This window comes from Corythoichthys intestinalis, chromosome 18, assembly GCF_030265065.1.
Source record: "Corythoichthys intestinalis isolate RoL2023-P3 chromosome 18, ASM3026506v1, whole genome shotgun sequence".
In the NCBI taxonomy this organism is placed as follows: Eukaryota; Metazoa; Chordata; class Actinopteri; order Syngnathiformes; family Syngnathidae; genus Corythoichthys; species Corythoichthys intestinalis.
The window spans coordinates 19,400,134-19,424,722 of NC_080412.1; the positions used below are offsets into that span (position 1 = coordinate 19,400,134).

A 24,589-nucleotide genomic window follows, 5' to 3' on the forward strand; every position below is an offset into this window, starting at 1 on the left:
ACTTTTAATATGTTTAAATGTTTTAAATGATTGTACGGCGAGCTTGAGTGCCAGAAAGGCACCTTCAAGTAAAATGTATTATTATTATTATTAAGAACGGTGAGCAAAAATCCCAGAACCATACAGGGGGACCAAGTGAATGACCTACAAAGAGCTGGGACCACAGTAACAAAGGCTACAATCAGTAACACAACGTGCCGCCAGGGACTTAAATCCTGCACTGCCAGACGTGTCCCCCTGTTGAAGAAAGTACACGTCCAGGCCCGTCTGCGGTTCGCTAGAGAGCATTTGGATGATCCAGAAGAGGACTGGGAGAATGTGTTATGGTCAGATGAAACCAAAATAGACATTTTTGGTAGAAACACAGGTTCTCGTGTTTGGAGGAGAAAGAATACTGAATTGCATCTGAAGAACACCATACCCACTGTGAAGCATGGGGGTGGAAACATCATGCTTTGGGGCTGTTTATCTGCAAAGGGACCAGAACAACTGATCTGTGTGAAGGAAAGAATGAAGGGGCCAGGTATCGAGAGATTTTGAGTGAAAATCTCCTTCCGTCAGCAAGGGCATTGAAGATGAGACGTGGCTGGGTCTTTCAGCATGACAATGATCACAAACACACAGCCAGGGCAACAAAGGAGTGGCTTCGTAAGAAGCATTTCAAGGTTCTGGAAGGGCCTAGCCAGTCTCCAGATCTCAACCCAATAGAAAATCTGTGGAGGGAGTTGAAAGTCCGTGTTGCCCAACAACAGCCCCAAAACATCAATGCTCTAGAGGAGATTTGCATGGAGCAATGGCCCAAAATACCAGCAACAGTGTGTGAAGAGCTTGTGAAGAGTTACAGAAAACATTTGGCCTCCGTTATTGCCAGCAAAGCGTACATAACAAAGTATTGAGATGAACTTTTGGTATTGACCAAATACTTGTTTTCCACCATGATTTGCAAATTAATTATTTAAAAATCAAACAAAGTGATTTTCTGTTTTTTTTCCACATTCGTCTCTCAGGGTTGAGGTTTACCCATGTTGACAATTACAGGCCTCTCTATTATTTTTAAAGTAGGAGAATATGCACATTTAGTGGTTGACTAAATACTTATTTGCCCCACTGTATTTCCTCTTATATGCGGCCAAAACAAGTTAGATCAATCAATCAATCAATCAATCAATCATTGACTGTTTAAAAAAAAAAAAAAAAAAGACATTAAGAAAGTCTTCTTCAATTAGTGTAACAGCGCAGTGTGTAAAGTGCTGCCATAGTGCAGACACGCTCAAGGCTATTCATTTCATAATTTAATTGCAAGGTGGAGGGAATTTCTTATTTTGCGTTTCTTCTTTTGTCTCTTTTTTTGCAACACTGTTACGCTCACTGAACTTTGAAGGGTTTAACATTTCACAGTTTCATTACAATTGTTAAAATAAATGTTTTCTATTATTTGACATACTACAACAACCCTGGATTGAAATGTGGATGAGTTTTTGAATGATGCGTCAAACTCAAAATGGACACCCAACCAACACCCGATTTAAAATTTTATAAAAACTAGCATTTTTCTCATGTGTACAGATCGCTGCATTAATACTATATATAGGTAGTCCCCAGGTTACGAACAAGTTCCGTTCCTACGGTGGGGATGTAGCCCGAATTTCTGTGTCAATCAGAATGAACCATTTAAGTACCGCTAAATCTCAAAATAACTATGCAAAAATGCCGATAACCTCACCTGCTGTTTTTGTTGAATTATCAAATATAAAATGATTCAATCTTTTTTTCTGTTGAATATTTATCCTAACAAGTTGAATAAATATTATCAAGCTTATTGTTATCAAGCTAGAAACCTCAGTGTCAGGATTAGTAAAAAAACAGCATAGAATAGGATGCCAACATACTTACAAGGGATTCACACAAATACTGGGTTCTAGACCACATGGCTGATTTGTGTACACTTCACCCCTCCCAATCACTTATCTCTCAGACCCTTTTCTTGGTTACCAGGCCCCCCACATGGTGTCAACTGGAAATACAACTAGCTAACGATAGCACCAACATATTCATAGTTAGCTAGAGTAGGCATTTAATGTATTTCTTCTTGTTGTTTGTGCTTTTTCTATCTCTCGCTTCCTCCTTTCTTCTGTTCCCCCATAGTCCCTTCCTGTTTGCTGCTTTCTCCTAATGAGGTACGTTGAATGATCACAATGGATGTATGTCATACTCCCATGTGATACATTAAAACTATTCAGATCAATCGGACAGTCAGATCTCCATTCTCCGTGTCTAGCAGGTGAACAGGACAGGTTAAAAAAAATAAATAAATAAATTATCAAGCTTCAAAATGTTTCGTTGAGCATGTTTGGTTGGTCAATGGAACATCAATGTAAAAATTTTTGACCCCCCAAAATTTTGTCTTTTTGGGTCCAAAATGTTGGTCAGTGAAGAAAACAACAGTTTGGACACGAAGGTTATGGTGTCTTGAAAAAAGGGACCCAACCAGGCCATTGTGAACTATTTTTTTCTTTGAAATATAAAGGCAACATCAAAGGCATGCAAATTCAGACAAAATAGGCTCAGGTGTTAAACGGTCAATATCAAAATGGGGGATTTATATATTATTTATATTGGTTTCTTTTTAATTAAAAGGCCTAAATGGTAAAGATTCTCATTTTATATTTTTAATCATCTTTCTACTGTGAATTTAAACATTTGCTGCCTACCCTCCCAGTTCAAAAGGACTAGACGTCTATCGCCGTCAGTTGCACTCAATGACCTAATTATTTCGTTTGAAACTGAACAAATGTTTAATTTTAAAAATTAGATTTTTCACAATAACAGTTATCAATCTGGCATGGCTGCCAACCTCTCCCTGTTCAAAAAAATTGGACATCTACTGCCGTCATCGGCAGCTAACATGGTAAAGCATCCGTTCCTGTGTTAACATTTGGCGGCCACTTGCTTGTTTTCAACAGTTAAACTACCATCCATGCAGTCTTTAATGTGGCGCCTCCCAGTGGAATTAGCAGCATAAAAGCAATCCCGATATGTCCTGGCTACTTCCAGATGGCTTTGGGAGCGCTTTTATCTTCCCGTTGTTATCGTCGCCTTTCACTTTTTCTCCGACATGAAAGATCTTTGCTTGGCCGACTTCATTCTCTCCACGCCCCAAAAAAACATAAAGAGCGTTTCAGGAGGGAGCTCTTCCATGAATGAGATTCATAAGCATTCTAATCTGGCTGCGAAAATTGATCTAAGAAGTTTCCCAGAGTGATCTGCCATCTTACATAATGGTATCATAACAAGGAAGTGCCTGGGAGAATATTTACTTTTATCGCTGTTTGCTGTCACAACCGCTTTGTTGCTCCCAGCTGGGATTCGCATCAGGACATTTCAGGCAAAACTGTAAACAGATTTTAGCGTGCAAAATTAATTTTTAGGACAGTTGAGCGAACGGATTTGGCGCGACAAAGTGAAATGTCGCAGAGATTGAACAACTGGGAACATTGTGCTTAAAAAGTCGCTTTTTTTGCTGAAATGAGTTAACTGATGATGAGTTAACCAAATGATTTTTTTTCTTTGATTAAAAATAGTTTTTTGATTAAAACAACTTTTATTGGGATTGAATGATTTAGACACAAATGTCCTACCCATAATATGGCTCAAACACAAAAAGGATTGCTTCAATCAAAGAAAACAGTTTCAATGAAAAATGAAGTGTTCAAATGCGAATATCTGAGTCTCAAATATTTTTTCACATTCAAACCTTTTTTTCTACGATTGAATTTTTTAAAATTTTTGATTGAAGTGATTTTTCTTTTGAAAATATACACTCACCGGCCACTTTATTAGGTACACCTGTCCAACTGCTCGTTAACACTTAATTTCTAATCAGCCAATCACATGGCGGCAACTCAGTGCATTTAGGCACGTAGACATGGTTTAAGACAATCTCCTGCAGTTCAAACCGAGCATCAGTATGGGGAAGAAAGGTGGTTTGAGTGACTTTGAACGTGGCATGGTTGTTGGTGCCAGAAGGGCTGGTCTGAGTATTTCAGAAACTGCTGATCTGCTGTGATTTTCACGCACAACCATCTCTAGGGTTTACAGAAAATGGTCCGAAAAAGAAAAAAATATCCAGTGAGCGGCAGTTCTTTGGGCGGAACTGCCTTGATGATGCCAGACGTCAGAGGAGAATGGCCAGACTGGTTCGAGCTGATAGAAAGGCAACAGTGATTCAAATCACCACCCGTTACAACCAAGGTAGGCAGAAGAGCATCTCTGAACGCACAGTATGTCAAACTTTGAGGCTGATGGGCTACAGCAGACCACGCTGGGTGCCACTCCGTTCAGCTAAGAACAGGAAACTGAGGCTACAATTTGCACAAGCTCATCAAAATTGGACAATAGAAGATTGGGAAAACGTTGCCTGGTCTGATGAGTCTTGATTTCTGCTGCGGCAGAAATCGCTTCATGGATGTGCAGCCGACAAATCTGCACCAACTGTGTGATGCCATCATGTCAATATGGACCAAACTCTCTGAGGAATGCTTACAGCAGCTTGTTGAATCTATGCCACGAGGAATTGAGGCCGTTCTGAAGGCAAAAGGGGGTCATAAAGGGATGGACAACCAGTTACTACCATGGTGTACCTAATAAAGTGGCCGGTGAGTGTATATTTTTTCGTTTGAAGAAACTTATTTTTGATTGAATAATAAAGACACAAATGCCCTAGCTAAAATGTGGTCCAAACGCAAAATTGCATTACTTCAATCAAAAATGTTGTTTCAATTAAAAAAAAAAAAAATTTTTCAAAGAAAAATCGTTTTCAAATACATTTTTTTGAGTTTCAAATTTATTTTTGCATTCAAACATTTTTTTTGATTGAAGTGACTTTTTCTTTGATTGAAAATATATATTTTGATTGAAGCAATTTTTTTTTGACTGAAGCAACTTTTTTTTTTTTGACTGAATAATAAAGACACAAATCTACCTCCATTGTGGCACACCACAAACCAAAAATAATCCAGAATTACTTTCTGTACAGTATTTTTACTTATAATTTCTCAATATTCATACTTACTCAGTGTGAAACTTGAGCCTGTTTAGATGAACACAAGGCTGATATCCTGGCAGGAATCTTCTTCAACAGCTCTCAGTCTCTCTCTCAGTTTTTTTTTTTTTTAAAGCAGTTACGCTTGAAAAGCTCAGAATTATCAGACAGTGGGACTTTAGCAATGTCTTCAAACGCAGCAGGGCCAAGCATTTCACTAACAATTGCTTTGCAGGCAGGTAGTATTAATGTCTCTGCTACAGTGTGGGACTTCTTGGATTAAGCAACAAATTCTGCAACAAGGTAACTGGCTTTGAGGGCTTTCTCATTTAACTTTGTAGTTTTTCCTCAAAAGAGTTGCCTGTTTCTCTGTTTTCATGAAGGCGAACAAAATAGTCCATCGACTTGTTTTGAAGCGACAGGTGTTTCGTTTGGTGATGAGATTTAAACTTGCTTGGCACCGTTGCGCTGTTGGATAGCTGCTCGTTTCGCGTTCAAAAACTGCTCGGATTCCTAGCCATCAGCCAACTTGCTGTCCTCGACAATGTATTTGAATAAAACACATTGGAATAAAACACAGAGGGAGGATTGACGGTCATCGCATAGGGATAAGGTGGCTGATGGCTAGAAATCCGAGCAGTTCTTGAATGCGACACGAGAAATACCTTGCTCAAATGCACATGACCGCAACTTTCTACCAACTCCTTCCTTCCTACTGCAACTCCGCCCGATAATGTATAATTTATCGCGGCACACCTGACGATCTCTCACGGCACACTGGTTGAAAAACATGGCTTAGCGCTGTCACTACCATTGAAAGATGAGCATTCACGGCCAGTCCTCTTAGGTTATGTCCACACTAGGAAAGATACTTTTTTTGCCTTGAAATTGGGACAATATTTTATACCTGTCCACACTACATTTAAGGTGATTTATAAACACCATGCTCCTGCAGGGGAGTAGCAGCCTAGTGTGTGAAGTTAGCGTCCGCGTGGGTCACCTCTGAACCGGAAGCTTATAATTTGCGACCATAGCTCGATGTCTTCTTCAAGCGTAAAATTTACAAGCTCTTTCAGATGTAAAAAGAGGATCGTGAAAGCCATGTCTGTATCATTCGCTTCGATTGGTTATGATCCCGTAATGCCAAACAAAAAAATGGCGATGGCGCGCCCCATGATGTCATTTCCGTTGGCTCCGATTTTACACTGCGGCTACACTATACAGGGTATCCGGCGTTTAACTAATTAGCTTGCTCTCTAGCCCGTGTAATAAAATATCTGGACAAGAGGTATATTAGTGTCGCCGGCATGCCATATAGTATAATAATTTGAATGTTTAAGGCCATTATCCGTCCCAGTGTAGACGTAGCCTTAGTTAAAATGAATTGGATGTCTATTGTTTTCAGTGGCAGGCAAGTAGTTAAATCATTAAACATAATGTTTCAATGCAAACCATCTCTTAAAATTTGACATTTCCTGCCGTCAATGGCAGGCAATAGGTTGAATACTGTGAAATTTATACAATTTAAAATAAAGTACTAGTTGGGGCCACAACCCCAATAATGTATTTGATTTGATCAATATCCTATCAAGTTATATAAATATGTATACATACAAAAACAACAGTTTAATGTAACAATTATTAATAATTAAAAATATACTGTATATTACAAAAACAGCAAAAAATAATCACTTGCCCTAATATTTGGTTAATATTGCAGAAAACATTTTGAATTTGCATTGAATAAACATTTGTTTTTTGCCAACAAAACTGGATTTACAGATACACAGCCATCATGAATGTCACTTTTTTTTTCCTTAATTTAAATGTAGGTATTTAATTAGATTTGGGAACTCCGACCTTACGCATACTGAAAATCTATATGAAAATCCCACTGAGGTTCTGAGTTTAAAACACCGCCTTTATTGTGCTCTTCTCCTTCTGGGTTCTTGTTATAATGTTCAATGTCAAATTTTCCTGTTTATTAATCAAAGTTTTATGATGGTTATATGACCATTTGTGTCTCAATTTGTCCTGTTCCTATTATTTTCGATTGGTAAAATTGTTTGAGTCAACTTATAAAATGTGTTGTATAACTTGCAAAAATGAAAAATGACCCATTATCCTTGCAAGTAAATACAAGCCCTACAGTATGTGCACTGTCACTACACAATGAGACACTTGTCAAATGTAGCCGACTTGCATTTCTGCCAATGTCAGCGCATGCCGAAGTCTCATTACAAGAAAACGGTGATGTCGACAATCTAATATAGCGAGCATGTGTGTGTTTGTGGTGGTTCTATCATTACAGCCAGTTATATCATTACAAGGACAATGTTCAACTGTGCTTCCTGATGCAACGCGACCTTGAGGCATTTTTGGGAAAGTGTGACGGTGACAAACTCGCTTATGTGGCAAATTTACAAGAGGCGCAGATGCCGACCATATGACACCAGGTCTACGGGCCGCGCACTCAGAAAAAAAGTCAACTACTAGCACGTCACAATGCCAAAAAATGTCATCAATCTAATCGATTAGCAAATAATTTTTTTACAGTGGATTAATGTTAGCAACATTGTTGACCGTTTCATTGTCCAGATCTACTAGTTTAGGCTTAAAATTTTCTGTGCCATTGCCATTGGTAGACAAAAAGGGGAAAAAAAAACATTAATATTTTAAAGAATTTTTTTACGCGAGTTTTAATTAAAAAAAAAAAAATGTCTTGTATAAATATTAATTGATTTTTGATTGATTTATTTAATTTTTTAAAAATTGCATTCGTTCATTCACTGCCAGCCTCCCCTGTTCAAATGAATTGGACATCTATCCCTGTCAATTGCAGCCAATGAGTTAATTTGAATTTAATTTTTTTTTTTTCCTCACCGTTTTAGGCATACTGTAGATACATAAACCATCAAATTATGTCATGTACAGTCATGAACTACATTACCATCAGACCTGCAGTGACCTGTTTAAAAAATTCAGTTTGAAAATATATAAATACATATGATTTTTTATTTATTTCTTTTTTTAAATGGTGTAATTATTTAATTTGCTAATACGGTGAATTTACAGGATTGACAATTCTGATTTAAAATTCCACAAGAATCGAGCAACAAGTTTACAAATGCTTCAGTAGGATGATCAAAAGCTAAAATAATAAGATATTCAGAATTAATGAACCATCCACTGTGAGAGAATTGTACGTTCTCAGACTTCAAAATTTGAATGTGGGGTTTATTTCCTTATGTGTCTTAGCTGCACTTGTTGACATAAGGATGCTTTTGTTATAATAAGCACAAACTATATTCCCATGGACCACTCAATCTCCATAACCTTTACTCTCTGAGTTTTGTGTGTGTTTGGAGGTTATTTAAGGGCTGTTTTGCATGCATAACACAGGCATACTTCCAACAGGAAAGAAAGAGGGAGAGAGAGATGCAGCGGTGGCGACAGTGGTGATGAGAGCCGGCGAGTACAGGGACACAGATAAGGTTGCAGGAGCACTCGGCTAAATTTAAATGGTAATTGGCCGACTTCCACAAGCTTGTGGGCATTTTAATGAGTCATAATAACTTCATTTAAAACCAGCTGAGCAGAAAATAGATTGGAGAGGAGCCCGTGGCTACTATGGATTTGTGGTGTGCCAATGCAAGACACACACACACCCACATACACAAAACCCAAAACACGAGGGACATCTATCCAGGGCATCTCACAGAAGAACACTGACTCACTCATACATTATTTCATGATGTAATGTGCCATTAACACTAACCATTGCAATACATATTCAAATCAGCCAACCAATTGTCTATGGTTGCCACTATCTTGTTTCCAAAGGCTGATTTTGCGAGGAATTTCAAAATAATCCCATGAATGGCGATAGCTGAAAACTTTTTCACGATGTAAACCCTTCATATTGCAAGTGACAATTTTTGGTCATTATTTTTTTATGTACTTTTTGACATCACATTTTGAGTCATTTATGCCACAATATTAACATTAGGTAAACAAGTGATGTCCACATATGTGGAAGCCATTCTCAATTAATTTATCATGATTTGTGTATCATTTTAAAAAAGAAATTAACAAAAGTCTATTAAAAAAAAAAAAAAAGAAAAAAAAACACTCTGGTTATGGCCTCCAATAACAGTCTAAAGTTGATTTTTTTTCTCTTTTGATTTTTTAATTTACCAGTAATAGTATTTACCTCATTGCATGCTATTGACAATGATAGATGTGCAATTTATTTAAACTGTGAGGACTGAATGTGAATGCAAGGGCAAGGTAAGGCAAGGCAAATTTATTTGTATAGCACAAGTCAACACGAGGTAATTCAAAGTGCGTTCCATCACATTAAAATCAGTGAGGCATTTAAAAGTAAAATTTGTGAAGAAATAGGAATAAAAATCACAATTTTTAACAAATTAAGAACGTCTATACAAACGTGATATTCAGGTTACGACACATTTAAAAAGGAAAATATTGGCTCTTGTTAAGAAAGAAATTTCAGGTTACGAGAGGCAAAAATACTATAAAATCCTGTAAAAGATACATATGTTCTTTACTTTTAAATGTGGCATCATAAGATCCAGCTGCCCTATTGGTCATAATCTTTCACAGCATGCTTTCGTAATGGAATTCCGCCCTCCTATTATTGTCGATGACGTTTCAATTTGAATGTGACGGTAAGGATGCAACAATACTCAGTTTTATATTGAACCGTTCGATACGCCCTCTTCGATTCAATACGCAAAAACATTTGATCCAAATGAAAAGCTCCCGAAATGTATTTTCCGAATTTATTTTTGTCGTCTCCCTCGCTAAAAATGTCCAGCGCAGCTTTGCGTTGATAAAACAAACTCTGCCGCTAGCTGTCCCCCTCCTCCACTCCTCCCCCAAACTGCATGAAAGGTGGGACCTGTGGTGCACGAGGATCATTGCTTGTGAGGAAAGACAGAAACTTAAGAAGGTGGCTTGCCAGCTTCAATATCGTACAGATCCGGTTATTCACAGCATTTTGGGTGAGCTGATATGCTATCTCCACTCATACATATATATCTAAGGCCACACTACACTACACTAGGACGGATAATGGCTTTAAACGTGCAATTACTTGGACTATACGGCATGTCGGCTACACTAGTATGCCTATTATCCGGATTAGTTGTTTGACGAATAATGTAGGCGGGTAATGTTACCTGCCGCCTACGCGCCGCCTAATATGGACTGCTGTTTCCGGACAACATTCGGATACTCAGGAAGGGACGTGTCATGCCGTCACTGTTTTTAGTGCAGCATGACAGCATCATAAACAATAAAGGCGGGCGATCACGACGTAGCATTCTTGCTCCTCTTTTCGTTTGTACACATTTTTATTGAACCTTCAAACTACGAACAATATGCTTCAATTCAGTGCCCATTTGGGGTCCTCCCATCGCGGTTGAGGTGGAGAGGAGCGTTTTTTACAGAGCTCGTCTCCCGAGTTGTCTCCGATCAGCCAGCTGCTGGGCTGGCCCCTCCCAACTCAATGCCGACCGAACATAAGTACGGTAAATGAAAATGCATAGAGGAAAATCAAACCCCGAAAAGTGACCTTTATGGTACCCCCAGTCAAAGAGCCGCGCGATCAGTTTTTTTTCCCCTGACATTTCTGCCTGTCAAAACCATTGCCACATCCAGGATCGGCACTTTTATGCATAAGCAGTCCTCGTTTCCGCTTCCAGGAAATATACTCAGCGCAACTGAGCATCGATTGTAACATCCCAAGTAATGATGTCAGGCTTCCGTTGTTTTATAAATATTTATTTCAATCACAACATGGGGCCAGCTCGTAAAAGCAGAGCGTGCTCTTCCTTCCACTCTCGCTCCTGTGTGATGCGTTTAATTGCGATCACGAAAAAAACAGTGATCACAAAATAATGAGTCTAAAAGGTGTAGTAATTTCGAAATTTGCCACAGGCTAGGAATGAGTTGCCGTTTCAGAGGTAAACCGCACGGGCGATGACGTAACACATCCAAGCGGGGCGGCCTTAAACGCACCTTAAACAAAGTGTGGACAAGTATAAAAATAGTCGGCAAAATACCCTGGAGAAAATAATCTGTCCTAGTGTAGCCTAAGACTGCCTTTACGGATACGTACAACAAAGTCCGTTTATAAACTGTTGTCAACTTGACTGCTACTGCTACCTGGCAACAGACAAGTTAATAAGACTGTGGGTCACAGAGAGTTAACTCACGGTTAAATGATGAACAATGAGTGGCAAATTAAGAGCGGTGTAATTCGAACTTGTCCTGTTTATGAAAGTCGATTGTCAAATGCTGGTGTTGTGCAGCAATGAGCAGACGTGGCTTCTTTGGCATTTGTTACCTTTTTTTAATGCCCAACAACACTCGCGCGTACACACTAGATAGCATCAAATAGCAACCTAGATGTGCTACGTTAGATCCCCCCCATGCCTTTAGCTGCGTGAGCCCAGAGTGATCATGGGACGCGTACTACATTGATGAATTAAAAACCGCCATGACTGAATGCAAGTTAAGCAGGCCAAATCAATCCATACCAGTGACTATCGATAATGCTGCAAATACTTTTAATTCAGTACTTAACGCAGATGGACTTGGACCACAAATAGGATGTTTTTCTCATGTGGTATACATACCTGCTAAGAGAGTAATACCAATCAACAGTGTGCGCCTCACTTTACAAAAAGTAAAGATTGTTCTCAGTACTTTTATTCTAAATGTCTTCAGATCAGTAAAAAGTAAGCACATAAATACTATGCACTATAATTCTTGTATGTTTATATGATAGCATTGTTATTGTTGCTTGTTAGCAAAATTTAAAAAAAAAAAAAAAATTTAAAAAAAAATTTTAAAAACTTTTTGTTTCAGAGCATTAAATGTATTGAAATGAATCGAAAATCGTGTCCCTCGTACCGAAAATCATACCGAACCGTGACTTAACTGTATTGTTGCATCCCTACGTGACGGTTTTATTGTTGATATAGCGGGTCGACATCTGAGCCAAATAAGCACAAAGCTCCTCATGTTTTTGTCTCACGTACAGTTATTTAAGCCCACAGACAGTTCATTACATTAGCAGCACATTAGAGCATAGGTCTCCTCGCATTATTGTGTCACGAAGAGTGAGATGGGCACCATCGATCTCATGAAAGAGGACATTAGCTCACTCGAAAGATTTTTTTTCTCTTCACATTTCGTTCTATTCATTCTAATTCATTACAGGTATAAACCGTTAGGTTAGGTACAGTGCTGCTCGAAAGTTTGTGAACCCCACAGCGATGGTCAGATTTTTTGTAAAAAAACTAAAATAACCTTATTAAATGTTAAGTTATACCCAAATCCACAATACTGACATTCCAAATAATGGACTGAAACAAAAGAAATAGTTATATTGTCATTCTTTATTTAACAAAAGTGGTTGATTTAAGAAAAACTCAGATATCATGTGTGCAAAAGTATGTGAACCCCTTCAGTTAATAGGATATTGCGCCTCCTTTTGCAGAGATTACCTCAACCAAACGGTTTCTGTAGTGACTAATCAGCCTCTCACATCTACTTTGGGGGATTTTTGCCCATTCTTCCTTGCAGAACGCAGTCAGTTGAGAGAGGTTTGATGGGCGTCTGGCATGAACTGCTCGCTTCAGGTCCCGCCACAGCATTTCAATGGGATTTAGGTCAGGACTTTGACTGGGCCAGTCCAGAACACGAATCTTCTTCTTTTTCAGCCATTCCTTGGTTGTATTGCTGGAATGCTTTGGATCATTATCATGTTGCATGATCCACCTTCTGCCAAGCTTTAACTTCAAAACAGATGGCGTCAGGTTATGTTCTAGGATTTGACAATATTCCTCAGAATTCATGATTCCCTGGACTATGTGGAGTTGTCCAGGTCCTGAGGATGAAAAGCAAGCCCAGATCTTGACATTCCCACCTCCATGCTTCACTGTTGGGAGAAGGTTCTTTTGGTGGTATGCAGTGTTGACTTTTCGCCAGACATGGCGGTTTTGGTTGTGACCAAACAGTTCAATTTTGCACCTACATCAGTTGATGAAAACTCTTTTTAATTTAGTCTCGACAACACAACTGTTAAAAAAACAAAAAAAAACTACTGAATTGATTGATTAGGAAATCAGGTTGAAATAATAGAAAATTCCAAAATGTTGAGGGGGTTCACAAACTTTTGAGCAGCACTGTATATGGAATGATTCCAATGTGTTTAGCTGCTGTTCTATTCCGGTTTTACCCCAATTATAGAATTTAATCTGGCTTGACAGTTGTGCTTGGAATGGACTACAGCATTTACATGAAAAACACGTCTCTATTCACAGAATTTTTGGGTTAAGAGACTACTTCCAGAACCAATTAATGTCATAAGTAGAGGTACCACTGTACTTTTAAAAAAGTAACTTTCAAATCCCAGTGTGAAACAAAAACAATTACAGTGGTATGAAAAAGTATCTGAAACTTTTGTAATTTCTGACATTTCTGCATAAAATCACCATCAAATGTGATCTGACCTTTGTAAAAATCACACAGATGAAAATACAGTGTCTGCTTTAACTAAAATCACCCAAACATTTATAGGTTTTCATATTTGAATGAGGATAGCATGCAAACAATGACAGAAGGGGGGGAAATAGGTATGTGAACCCTCTGCCTAAGGAGACTTGAACAGCAATTAAAACCATTTTTTTAACCAAACATTTTAAGTCAGGTTTGTGCCCAATCACTGTTGAGTGGTTTAAAGTTGCCCTGCCTACTATAAAACAAACACCTTGTAAAAAAATGTCTTGATGAGAAGCATTGTCTGATGTGCATCATGGTTCGGTCAAAAGGGCTGTCTGAAGACCTGCGATCGGGGATTGTTGATTTGTATAAAGCTGGGAAAGGATACAAAACCATCTCTATAAGTTCTGATGTTCATCAATCGACAGTCAAAGAAGTTGTCTACAAATGAAGAGAGTTTGGTACTGTTGCTTCTCTCCTATGGAGTGGCCGTCCACCAAAGATGACGCCAAGAGTTAAGCGCAGAATACCCAGAGAGGTAAAAAAAAAAAAACCTAGAGTGTCTGTTAAAGACTTACAGAAATCATTGGCACAGTCCAATATCTTTGTGCGCACATCAACTATATGTAAAGCTATGGCCATGAATGGTGTTCATGGGAGGACAGAGGAAGCCACTGTCTAAAAGAAAACCCAAAAAACATTGATGTTCATTTATCGTTTGCAAAAAGGCACTTTGGCACTCCACAGAAGTTTTGACAAAATACTTTGTGGACTGATGAAACCAAAGTTGAATTGTTTGGGAGTAACACTCAACGTCATGTGTGGAGGAAAAATTGAACAGGTCACCAACATCAACACCTCATCCTCACCGTAAAGTATGGTTGAGGGAGCATCATGATTTGGGGCTGTTTTGCTGCCACAGGCCCTGGACATCTTGCAATCATTAATGGAAGAATGAATTCAAAAGTTTATCAGGATGTTTTGCTGGAAAACCTAAGGCCGTCTGTCAGACAGTTGAAGCTAAAAAGAGGATGGATGCTGCAACAAGACAATGATCCAAAACACAGAAGTAAATCAAGTTCACAGTGGTTTCAGAAGAACAGAATACACGTTCTGAAGTGGCCAAGTCAAAGTCCAGACTTGAACCCCATTGCGATGTGGTGGCATGACCTAAATACAGAGATTCATGCCAGACATCCTAGAAACCTGACTGAACTACAGCAGTTTTGTAGAGAAGAATGGGCCAATATTTGTCCTGATCGATGTGCCAGACTGATCTGCAACTACAGGAAGCGTCTGATTGAAGTTATTGCTGCCAAAAGGGGGGCCACAAAATATTAAATGTGATGGTTCACTTACTAATTTCCCCCCTTTCTGTCATTGTTTGCATACTATCGTAATTAAAATATGAAAATCTATATATGTTTGGGTGGTTTTAGTTAAAGCAGAAAGATTTTGACAAAGATCCAATCACATTTGATGGTGATTCCATGCAGAAATGTGAGAAATTCCAAAAGGTTCAGATAGTTTTTCAAACCACTATAGCTGTCAATGGCAGCCAATAAGTCAGAAGTCATGCTTCATGCACGAATTGTGGATAGCTCACACCACAGTAAAACCCCACCCTCAAGCAAATGACTCCAAAATTCGTCCACTGCTCTGTCTGCATGTTGACCGTGTGCATCTACAGTCAGTATCATTCAAAATTTGCAAGAGAGCACATTAATTGGCAAGCTTTTGGCAATAATTGACTTTGACCACACACCCATACACAAAACTACACACACACTCACTACATGTTGAGAACAAAAAAGCAGCTGGGCTGATGAAGGGAGGAGGGAGCAAAGGGATGATGAAGCGACTCCAACATTTAATCGACTGTGTTCTTGTTTTGAGCAGAAGGCACACGGTGTACTGTACAGCGAGGACTTATAAAAAATGCTCAGTCTCCACTAAAAGAATAAAAAAATAAAAGACAAAGAAAAAAAAAAAACAAGGGGATGGAAGGGAAGCGAGGAAGACAGCCCCTGGTAGACACGTACACGTTTCAGCAATCACCCTCCATCAAAACACTTGTCTCGCATACAAAAATAAGACCTGGCATCAGTGCGGAATACTAAATCAGGCCCATTAAGAGAGCAAAAGACTGCTCGCAACTTAGCAACCCCCCAAAAAAAGGATTTAAAGCTGCGATATCGCACTTCAAAACCCAACAACTTCGTGTTGCGTCAATTGGCAGGCTGTGGGAAATAGTGATGTATCATAAAGATAAAAGAAATATATATGAAACGCAATTGCGCGTCTACAAAAGTGGCTAGGTGTGGCAGACGGGGGATTTTTTTGGGGAGGAATAAGAGCATCAGGAGCAAAATTGGTGCGTTTTTGCAATGTAATATCAAGAAGTCAGGCTCTTTACCTGTGGAGCTTTGTTAGGGGGAGTTCACGTAGCATTTGCTGCTGGTTGTTGCTCTGTGCCAGTGAGTTAGCTGTGCTAAATGGTCAAAACACTTGTATAGCGCCTTTCCACCTTTTACTGCCTCAAAGCAATTTACACTGTTTCCTCATCTACCTACTGGTGCCGCAGCACCAGGAGCAACGTGGGGTTCAGTATGTTGCTCAAAGACACTTAGACAAGTTCATCAGGGAGGAGAATCGAACCCACAACCAATGGGTTTAGGAATGACTACACTACCACTGAGCCACGTCACCCCCTGTGCTACATGATGGCTTGAGGAGGTGAAACTCCTGAAGGCCCCCCCCCCCCATCGGAGAAAACTAAATCGCTGGTATGGGAGTACTTCGGCTATAGAAAAGTTACAGACTGCTTAGAGTAGGAGGTCCAACTAACATGTAAAATATGTTTGCGGAGAGTGGCTGCCGAGGAGGAAATACCTTCAATATGGTTTCGTATTTATACAAAATTAAAGGTTAGTAAACACCGTCATGAACGTTTCCCATCAGCTACGAGAGTTAACTCCAGCGTGTTTAGTGTGTCTAGCGGTGGTAAAAATGTGTTGGGTTTTTTTCTCTCTGGCCACTGCATTGAGAAACAGTGGGTGTATAATGTAAACATGATACGAGTCATACACATGTGCTTTTTATGGAAAATAATTGAATTATTTTTGTTCCGATGGAAATAATGTAATAATACGTAATAATGAGCTGGGTTTAGGCTCACCTAAAGGACTGCATTTATTTTAATTTTATTTCGAATATTTCAGTTATTTTATTTATTTATTTTAACTTAATATTATGCTTACATTCCAATTTGCTCCTATGTTTTGGAAAATAAAAATCCTGTTCAATGGAAAAAGTTTATATATATATATATATATATATTAGGGCTGTCAAAATTATCGCGTTAACGCGCGGTAATTAATTTTTTAAATTAATCACGTTAAAATATTTGACGCAATTAACGCACATGTCCCGCTCAGACAGTATTCTGCCTTTTGGTAAGTTTTACAGCAAGGCTTTTTGTGCTGCAGCACAACAGCGAACTCTTGTGGTTGCTTTGCGACATGGTTTATTTTCTTTCTTGCCAGTTCATATGGCTGCACGACGTCTCGGGCTGAAGCCTACGTTGTAATGTTGTGCTTATATGATCCTTGGACAAGACTTGTCCGTAAGTATGGTTGTTGTAAAGAATGTACGTATTATGTTAGTATGCGAAATGTTCTATTTTTTGTATGAGACGCTTTTTGTTTATGTTTAGTGAACCTGTATAGCGTGCTAAGCTAACGTTGTTGCTAATGCAATGCTTGTGTACTTTTTTTTTTGTAGTTTTATGACGGTCTAAAGAGGACAATGGTTTGAGGCTATTATATTAATAAATCAGATGAAAAAGGAAGAAGTCTGATTATTAAGGCGTCGTTCACTAGCTGTCTAGCTTTGGAAAAAGTAGACGCTTCGGAGTGAGGACAGCATAGACAGATTTAAATGACAGTAGAGTGAAATGCCCACTACAGTCCTTATGTACCGTATGTTGAATGTACTGCATATATCCATCTTGTGTCTTATCTTTCCATTCCAACTATTTATTTTACAGAATATATATAATTTACAGAAAAATATGGCATATTTTATAGATGGTTTGAATTGCGATTAATTGCGATTAATTACGATTAATTAATTTTTAAGCTGTAATTAACTCGAATAAAAATTTTAATCGTTTGACAGCCCTAATATATATATATATATATATATATATATATATTTTTAAACCCAGATACCTCAAACTAACTCATTTTAGAAATGTATTGCAATACAGTGATACCATGAAATATTTTGGTTTAAGATTATCATACCGTCAGAATATCATACCGGCACATGCCTACTCACAAAAAGACTGAGGACTCCAGTAACTAGAATAGATATGCATTTTCTTCGTAAAAATAAAATTCTAAAAATAAAATGAATAGCTACGATTTTTCCCCTTTGTTTTTTAATTAAATCCCAAAATTATTTTTTTTTTTTTAAAAGGGAATATTTACAAGGTTTTTATCCCCAGCTCTTTTTTAAAATTTATTATGTAAATATAAAAAACTATAGAAATGATAAGCAAATAAAGTTTTTCCTTTTTAATTAGACTACAATATATAAAGAAAACATTTACATGTTCCCTCTATTTTTGTTTTTGTATAAAACCAAAATAAATAGAAATAAAAGTGAAATGAGAAAATTGCTATTATGAGTATCACTATGATTATTCGGATAATTTTAAGATCAACAATGTCTCTAAACAACTCATCCACTATCAGTTGAAAAACAACAAAAGTTGTCGATTAATTTGCTAATTGATTAGTTTTTGATTGAGGATAGGAGAAATAAAATCCTGCTAAAATAATCTCAACCATATATGTCATATTTGCAAATGCATTATCAGCTGTAGTATTACCCCCCCCCCCCAAAAAAAAATTAAACGTATAAACTGCCCTCCAGCTCTACTTTCATTTTTCTCCTGAACTACTTTTTCCCCCCTCAACTTGCTTTTAATAGATGGACTTTTCCCCCGCCACTCAGCCTCACTCTCACTTACACACACATGCTCGAACACACACATTTCAGAATTTGTGGCCTGGAAGGCAGACAAGTTTCATTAATTTCTGGGTTTGGGTACAGTACAGTGTGTTCCTGGACTCACATCTGCGAGCGATCATAAATTCTGGTATGCTGGCAGAACATCCAGACCTGCCGGCGCAAATGTGTCGTCATCAGCGTGAGGGAAGAGACGGCACTGCTCCAGAACTGCCGAGTCGCTGTCGAACGCGCACACAAAGTGAAACTGATGGAGGTGAAAGTTTTTTTTTTTTAATTTTTTTTACTTTAACTCTTTCAGTGCCATTGATGATAATGAAAGACGTCCAATCTGATGCTATTAAAGACTAAATTAAAACTTCTGAAATCAGTTTGTCACTAGTAGAGGACCAATCCATTTGAACTGGGAGGGGCTGGCAGCTAATGAACATGCATTTATTCACTGCCAACCCTCCCAGTCACTATTGGTATGCTGCCGTTTACACTAACCTGTTGCATGTTTCATGTCTAATTTTTAATACACCTTACTTTTGAAGATGCCATGCTTCATTTGTAATTTGTGCATTTAAGAAAAAAAAAACATCTATATTATACATAATATGTGTATCAAAGTACTTGTAATTATAAATTAAAATGATTGCATTAAATGATCATAAAGACATTAGGAGGCATCTCAAAATCAAATAAATACAATCTGACAACAACTATACAAGTGAATGTCTGGAATTGAATGCAATCCCTCATGGTTCATGTTTAAGTCATCTGGCATTCTAATACTAATTGGTCTTTCTGGTTATGGCAAAGGAAATCTGGAAAAATGAAATGATCTTATTGTGTAGCAATAATGTTTAAAAAAAATCTGGTCAGTGTTTATGGAATATTTCAACATTCGTTTAGTTTGTTACAGCCGAGAAAGCTGTTGCCAAAAAATACAAAGCTGCAAGAAGTTTAAAAGATGTATTCATTTGGTCTGACATGAATCTTTTTAGACACTTGTTTGTTTTTGTTCTTAGAGGGGACAGGGGGCAGGTGGGGTGAGGTACAATGACAGACCAAATGAAGGGCGCGTTCTGCTAAGTTTTATTGGTGCTCACTAACCATTCACTACAAATGTATGCAAATCCTAGGATATGTTTAGAATGTATTTGATTCTGTCATTAAAATCAGAATGAATTAAATGTTGGCATGTCTTTGAATAGAATCAACAGAAAAGAAGGTGATATAATCACCGGATGACAAACTCAAACAAGTTGACACATTTGGCAAGCTATGCAACGGTACTATACAAGTAACTGTTTGAATATCATTAGGCTCACACTCTAGCGCTCAGGTGGACTTTATACCTCAATAACATTACCAGAGCAGACAGAACAAGACTAAAATGGGAAAAAAAACTAAAACAAGCTGGCACACGGTAGACTGTACATACTGTACCAACCCTCAGTGGTGGCACGCAGCCCAGACGGGATACCGGCCAAGCGTCTACAAACAACATGTGCACGCACAGACACAGACAAATAGACAGGTAGCTGTGCAGGCAAGCAGACAGGCAGGCCTACATATGGGCAGAGAGACACAGGCAACAAGACACGTAACCGGAGAGACTGGCAGTTGGGGAGACAGTCGAGTAAAACGAAACAAAACAGCGAGACAGCTAGGCAAGGGAGCAGGGATCCGCACGAGGATGGACGGATAAAAACAATGGCCAAAGGACAAAGGCAAGGATAGACACCGTTTACTAGGCAATCAAACTGTTAGACATACAGTACATAGAGGCAGAACGACAAGAGAGGAGATGCTAAATGGACAAATTGGAAGGCTGAAAGACAGTAACGCAAAGCAGTGTGTGGAGGGGTTACTGGCAAGAAAGACAGCAGGTTGGTCAGAAGGACACGCCGATAGAAAAATAGTCGGACAAAAAGGTAGGCTATCCAGGCAGAATGACAGACCTCACTGGCAGAAAGGTAGGTAGGCAGACAAATATGGACACAGACAAATCTAAATTGTTAACCAAACAGACAGAGCGGCACAGAGACAAAGACATGCAGAGAGAAAAGTTGGAAGTTGGAAGGACAGGTAGACAGGCATAGACAGAGAGACAAACAGGTAAGTCAGTGGTAGTCAAGGGAGTCTTAACATGTAAAACCGGTGAAAAGATACAGTGGGTAGGCTGAGGCACACTGAGGAAAAACAGAAAAATATGCAAGCAGGGAGACAGACCACAGAACAGGAGGGCAGAGAGGCAGTTGTAGTGAGACCAACAGTAAAAGTCTGCCAGGTAGGTAGGCAGTTGTGTAGAGAAACTCTTGGAAAGATACTCTAGTTAGGCAGAAAAAGAATGAAGGAAGGGTGGGCAACTGAATAAATCGGCAGGCAGGTACGGCATGTGGGTAGGGAAGGACAGGCAGACAGATGCAAGGTCAAAAGTTTTCAACCATTTTCTCATGTAATTCAATGAATAAAACCATATCCAAACTTGAGTGGTAGTGGAGATCAGTTAAGCAGAAAAATAGGTTGAATGCTTATCAAGTTGGGTGAGAGACAACCAAATTGGCAGACAGATGTGCAGGTGCAGCAAGACACCTTGAAGGTACGGCCCATTGACAGACATTAGGTTAAAAATTAGGTAGTTGGGTAGCTAAACGAATGACCAAACTGGCTGAAAAATAGGTCAACAGACAGACAAACAGGAGACAAGATAGGAAGATGATTTGTAGTATGGCAACAGAGAAAGAGATAACCAAATAAGTGCAACAAGACAACCAGACATGTTGGAAAACAGGTAGTTTAGACACAGCAGACAGAAGACGATCTAGACCAGCAGACAGACAGAATGAGACAGACACAAAGAGAGAGAGAGTGAGAGAGAGAGAGACCATGGTAGAGAGGGACTGGAGGGGAGGGAGCAGGCAGTCGCGGTGTTGCCGGTGATACATCCCCAACACGCGTCGCATACCAAAGAGCTTCTCTGCTCTCTCTCTTCATCTCTCTGATATTCTGTCGGCTGTGAAGCGAGCTTGAAGGATGATGATGATGGCGGCGGCAGCGGCGGCGTTTGGGACTCGGCGAAGTGTCATCATTACACAGAGAGTAAAAATGGAGACGCCGTGGCAGAGCAAGAAAAGCCTTGAAAGTCAGAAAACGGTGGAGGCGGAAGAGAGGGAGAGAGAGTGAGCAGAAAAGTGTACAAGAAAACTATCAAAGAATCTTTGCCACGGCACTGTCTCTTCCCTAACTGTCGCCTGTCTGGAGCACAAGCGCTCCTCTCGCCTTTTTCATCAGCAGAAGAAGTACCTCACAAGCAATGCAGCACGGGTTGTCGCTCGCTCAAAAGAAAAGTTTGTGCACTTTTTATTGCCCGTTTTAAAAATACACTGATAGCATTCTCTTTGCGGTAGCAGTAGAAACACACCTGATGATGCCATCTACAAGGGATCATTAAGGTGTTTCATGAAAGGATGTGCTTTTATACACTAAAACAGCAATGTAAAAATACAGTAATTCCATACAGCTGTAAAGACGTCTACCTCTGGGTATCATATGTCCTGAAGTTTAAGGATGCAAGGTTGTGTACAAGACACAAACCCCAATGCCAAAGAAGTGGGACATTCGTAAAAAATCAAAACAAATTACAACATATGCGATGTTCAAACCGATTAATGTGAAAATGGGAAAATAATTCCTCATTTTGAATTTGATACCTGAAATTCACAAAATGCTGGGAGAGGAGCCACAAGAATAGGAAAGTTGATAAATGCTTTGAAAAAAAACACCTGTTAGGAACATTCCACAGGTGAAAAGGATGATTGGGAAACAACCAGTACATTGTGTATTCTGCATCTCACATCCGTGTCAATAGCGATGGACTACAGCTCACCTGCGACCTGAGACCTTCGCGCCATAGAAATGGATCAACTGAAAAATGAGGTATCAGACTGAACCAAATTGTCCAAGAACTTTTGCTGGATACAAACTTCATTTAAAACCAAGGTATCAGGACGACTGCTGGTACAGAAACCATCATTAGGCGCCGTGTCCTGACCAGTCTTGAAGGCCCGTAAATGTCATAAAAAAGTGAAGTGCGAGAGAGTGATAAAGTACAGGCATGTCTTAGGTTACACTTCCAAGAGCTCCTTAGGCCATTCCGTAGACAATTCGGTGAAAGTTCTACACACTTAGGGAGTTGTCTAAGTGAGACAAAGCAGGCGAATTTCCCGTAACGACCAGTTGGTTTGATTTGCTCACCTGAATGAGACAGCAGATGCATGCGTAGACGGAGGCTGTCCAGGAAGCTCTTCCCGCACAGCTCACAGCCATAGGTCTTCATTCCACTATGCATCTTCCTGTGCACCGAGGAGAAAGAAACAAAAACACGTCAGGACCTCGGGCCAGAGGGGATGATTCGACAGATGCATCGGGTCGCAATCGCCATCACGCCAGCCTTCTCGGAGCAAGCCCCCCGACCACAGTGGTGCGTTGTAAATAACACTAGGCGTTATTAACTCCCTGCATCCAACGAGCTGCAGATGGCAAAGGAGCCATAAAGCCAAAGAGAAAGATTTATTCAACACTTCTCCAAGCGTTTATGGGCCACTTTTTGATTAGCGCTCTCGACACTCGCAAGAGGAATCCGATAGCTGAAGTTAAGCCGTAACAGTTTAAGCTCACAAGGTCAGACGAGACGAGGGGTCAATATTTGATTGTAGAGGGCCGAGAAGACCTTGAAGGTAAGCTAACTAAATAACATATGACAACACACAAAGTCTGGCCTTCGCCAAAGGGGCTCCGTTACGAAATTCTCAAAGAGCCTCGGGCTTCGAACAAAGCCAGTAAACTCTTGAGAGATATCTGAAAGTGCTCTAAAGCAATTAAGGTGACACGAATTGCCACACAGCCGCCGCAGTCGCCTTGAGCCCAGAGAGATCTTCAAACACCTCTCCTTGAGAAGCGTACACACACACAGAAACACACACAGCTTTGATTATTGACACATTCGAAGCCTGATCCTTTAAGATAATCGATACCATAGACTGATCAATTGGCTTCACTTGCAAATGATGCAGATTCTAATAAATAGCTGCACGTCAGGGGCAAAAATGAAGGAAACTGGGATTCTTTTGCACGCATATAGTGACACTTTGAAGTTCACATGCACAAGAAATGCTAGTTTGGAGTTCAATCTAAATTTGTGTGAGGTTCGAGGAATCCCTATATTCTTATTTTTACCATTAGATCTTTGGATTGTTCAAGTACCTGTTATAGCCAATATTTGTAAGGACAAAATGTCAACAAATTTCAAATAAAGATGAACTTGCAGTCTCCTCCTGGTGGAGCAATCAACAAAGCAAATTCCCAAAGCAAAACAACGCCCTTGATAAGCGATCCTCTCAACTCGGCCGATGAGATGACAGCCATCCATCTTGGCGTCTCTCAGAGTAGCCAAAGCAGGCGGTGGCGGTGCCACTCTAACCCCTCAAAAACAGGACTGATTGATGTCACATGTCAAATGCAAATGGGTGCACTTTGGATTCTGGAAAGCTAACGACATGACAGAATGACTTGAATGAACACAAGCATTCTGTTTGGCACTTTTGGAATGAAAGGTACAATTACAGGGCAATGTCTCGGCCTTGACGAAGTTCAGGGAAAAAGGACAAGAAGGACTGGAGTTATTGTATCCGGCGGTTTCCGGTCATACATGTAATTGGACGAATCAATAACCATCAAGCAAGGTTCGGCTACATTGTAGAGGTGCGTGACCTCATCCTGTCAGGTTGTGCACAACTTTCCATCCCTACTGGAAGTAATTTCCTTCACTGTTAATACAACAACACAGTTCTTCGGTCAGGTTCATTTGCTGTGGTACCATTTTAAGAACAACTGCTGGTGGCATGAATTAATTTATTTTTGTTTTGGTTACTTTTGGAGTGGGGCTGTCGATTTGTCTGGATTAGAGATGTCCCGATCCGATATTTG

The 24,589-nt window shown here is 39.4% G+C and overlaps 1 protein-coding gene across 2 annotated transcripts in view; it reads right to left on the reverse strand.

The window, feature by feature from the left end:
• Nucleotides 1-24,589, reverse strand: part of zbtb16a (zinc finger and BTB domain containing 16a) — a 242,547-nt gene that overhangs the window by 146,646 nt on the left and 71,312 nt on the right. Inside the window, exon 3 of one of the 2 annotated variants that reach the window (XR_009061280.1) lies at nt 21,570-22,956. Coding sequence is in view for 1 of the 2 variants with exons in the window: in XM_057820443.1 (XP_057676426.1) it covers nt 22,859-22,956 (98 nt within the window). In the remaining variant the exon portion in view is untranslated. The remainder of the gene's footprint in view (nt 1-21,569; nt 22,957-24,589) is intronic. The other variant, XM_057820443.1, reaches the window with a different exon arrangement.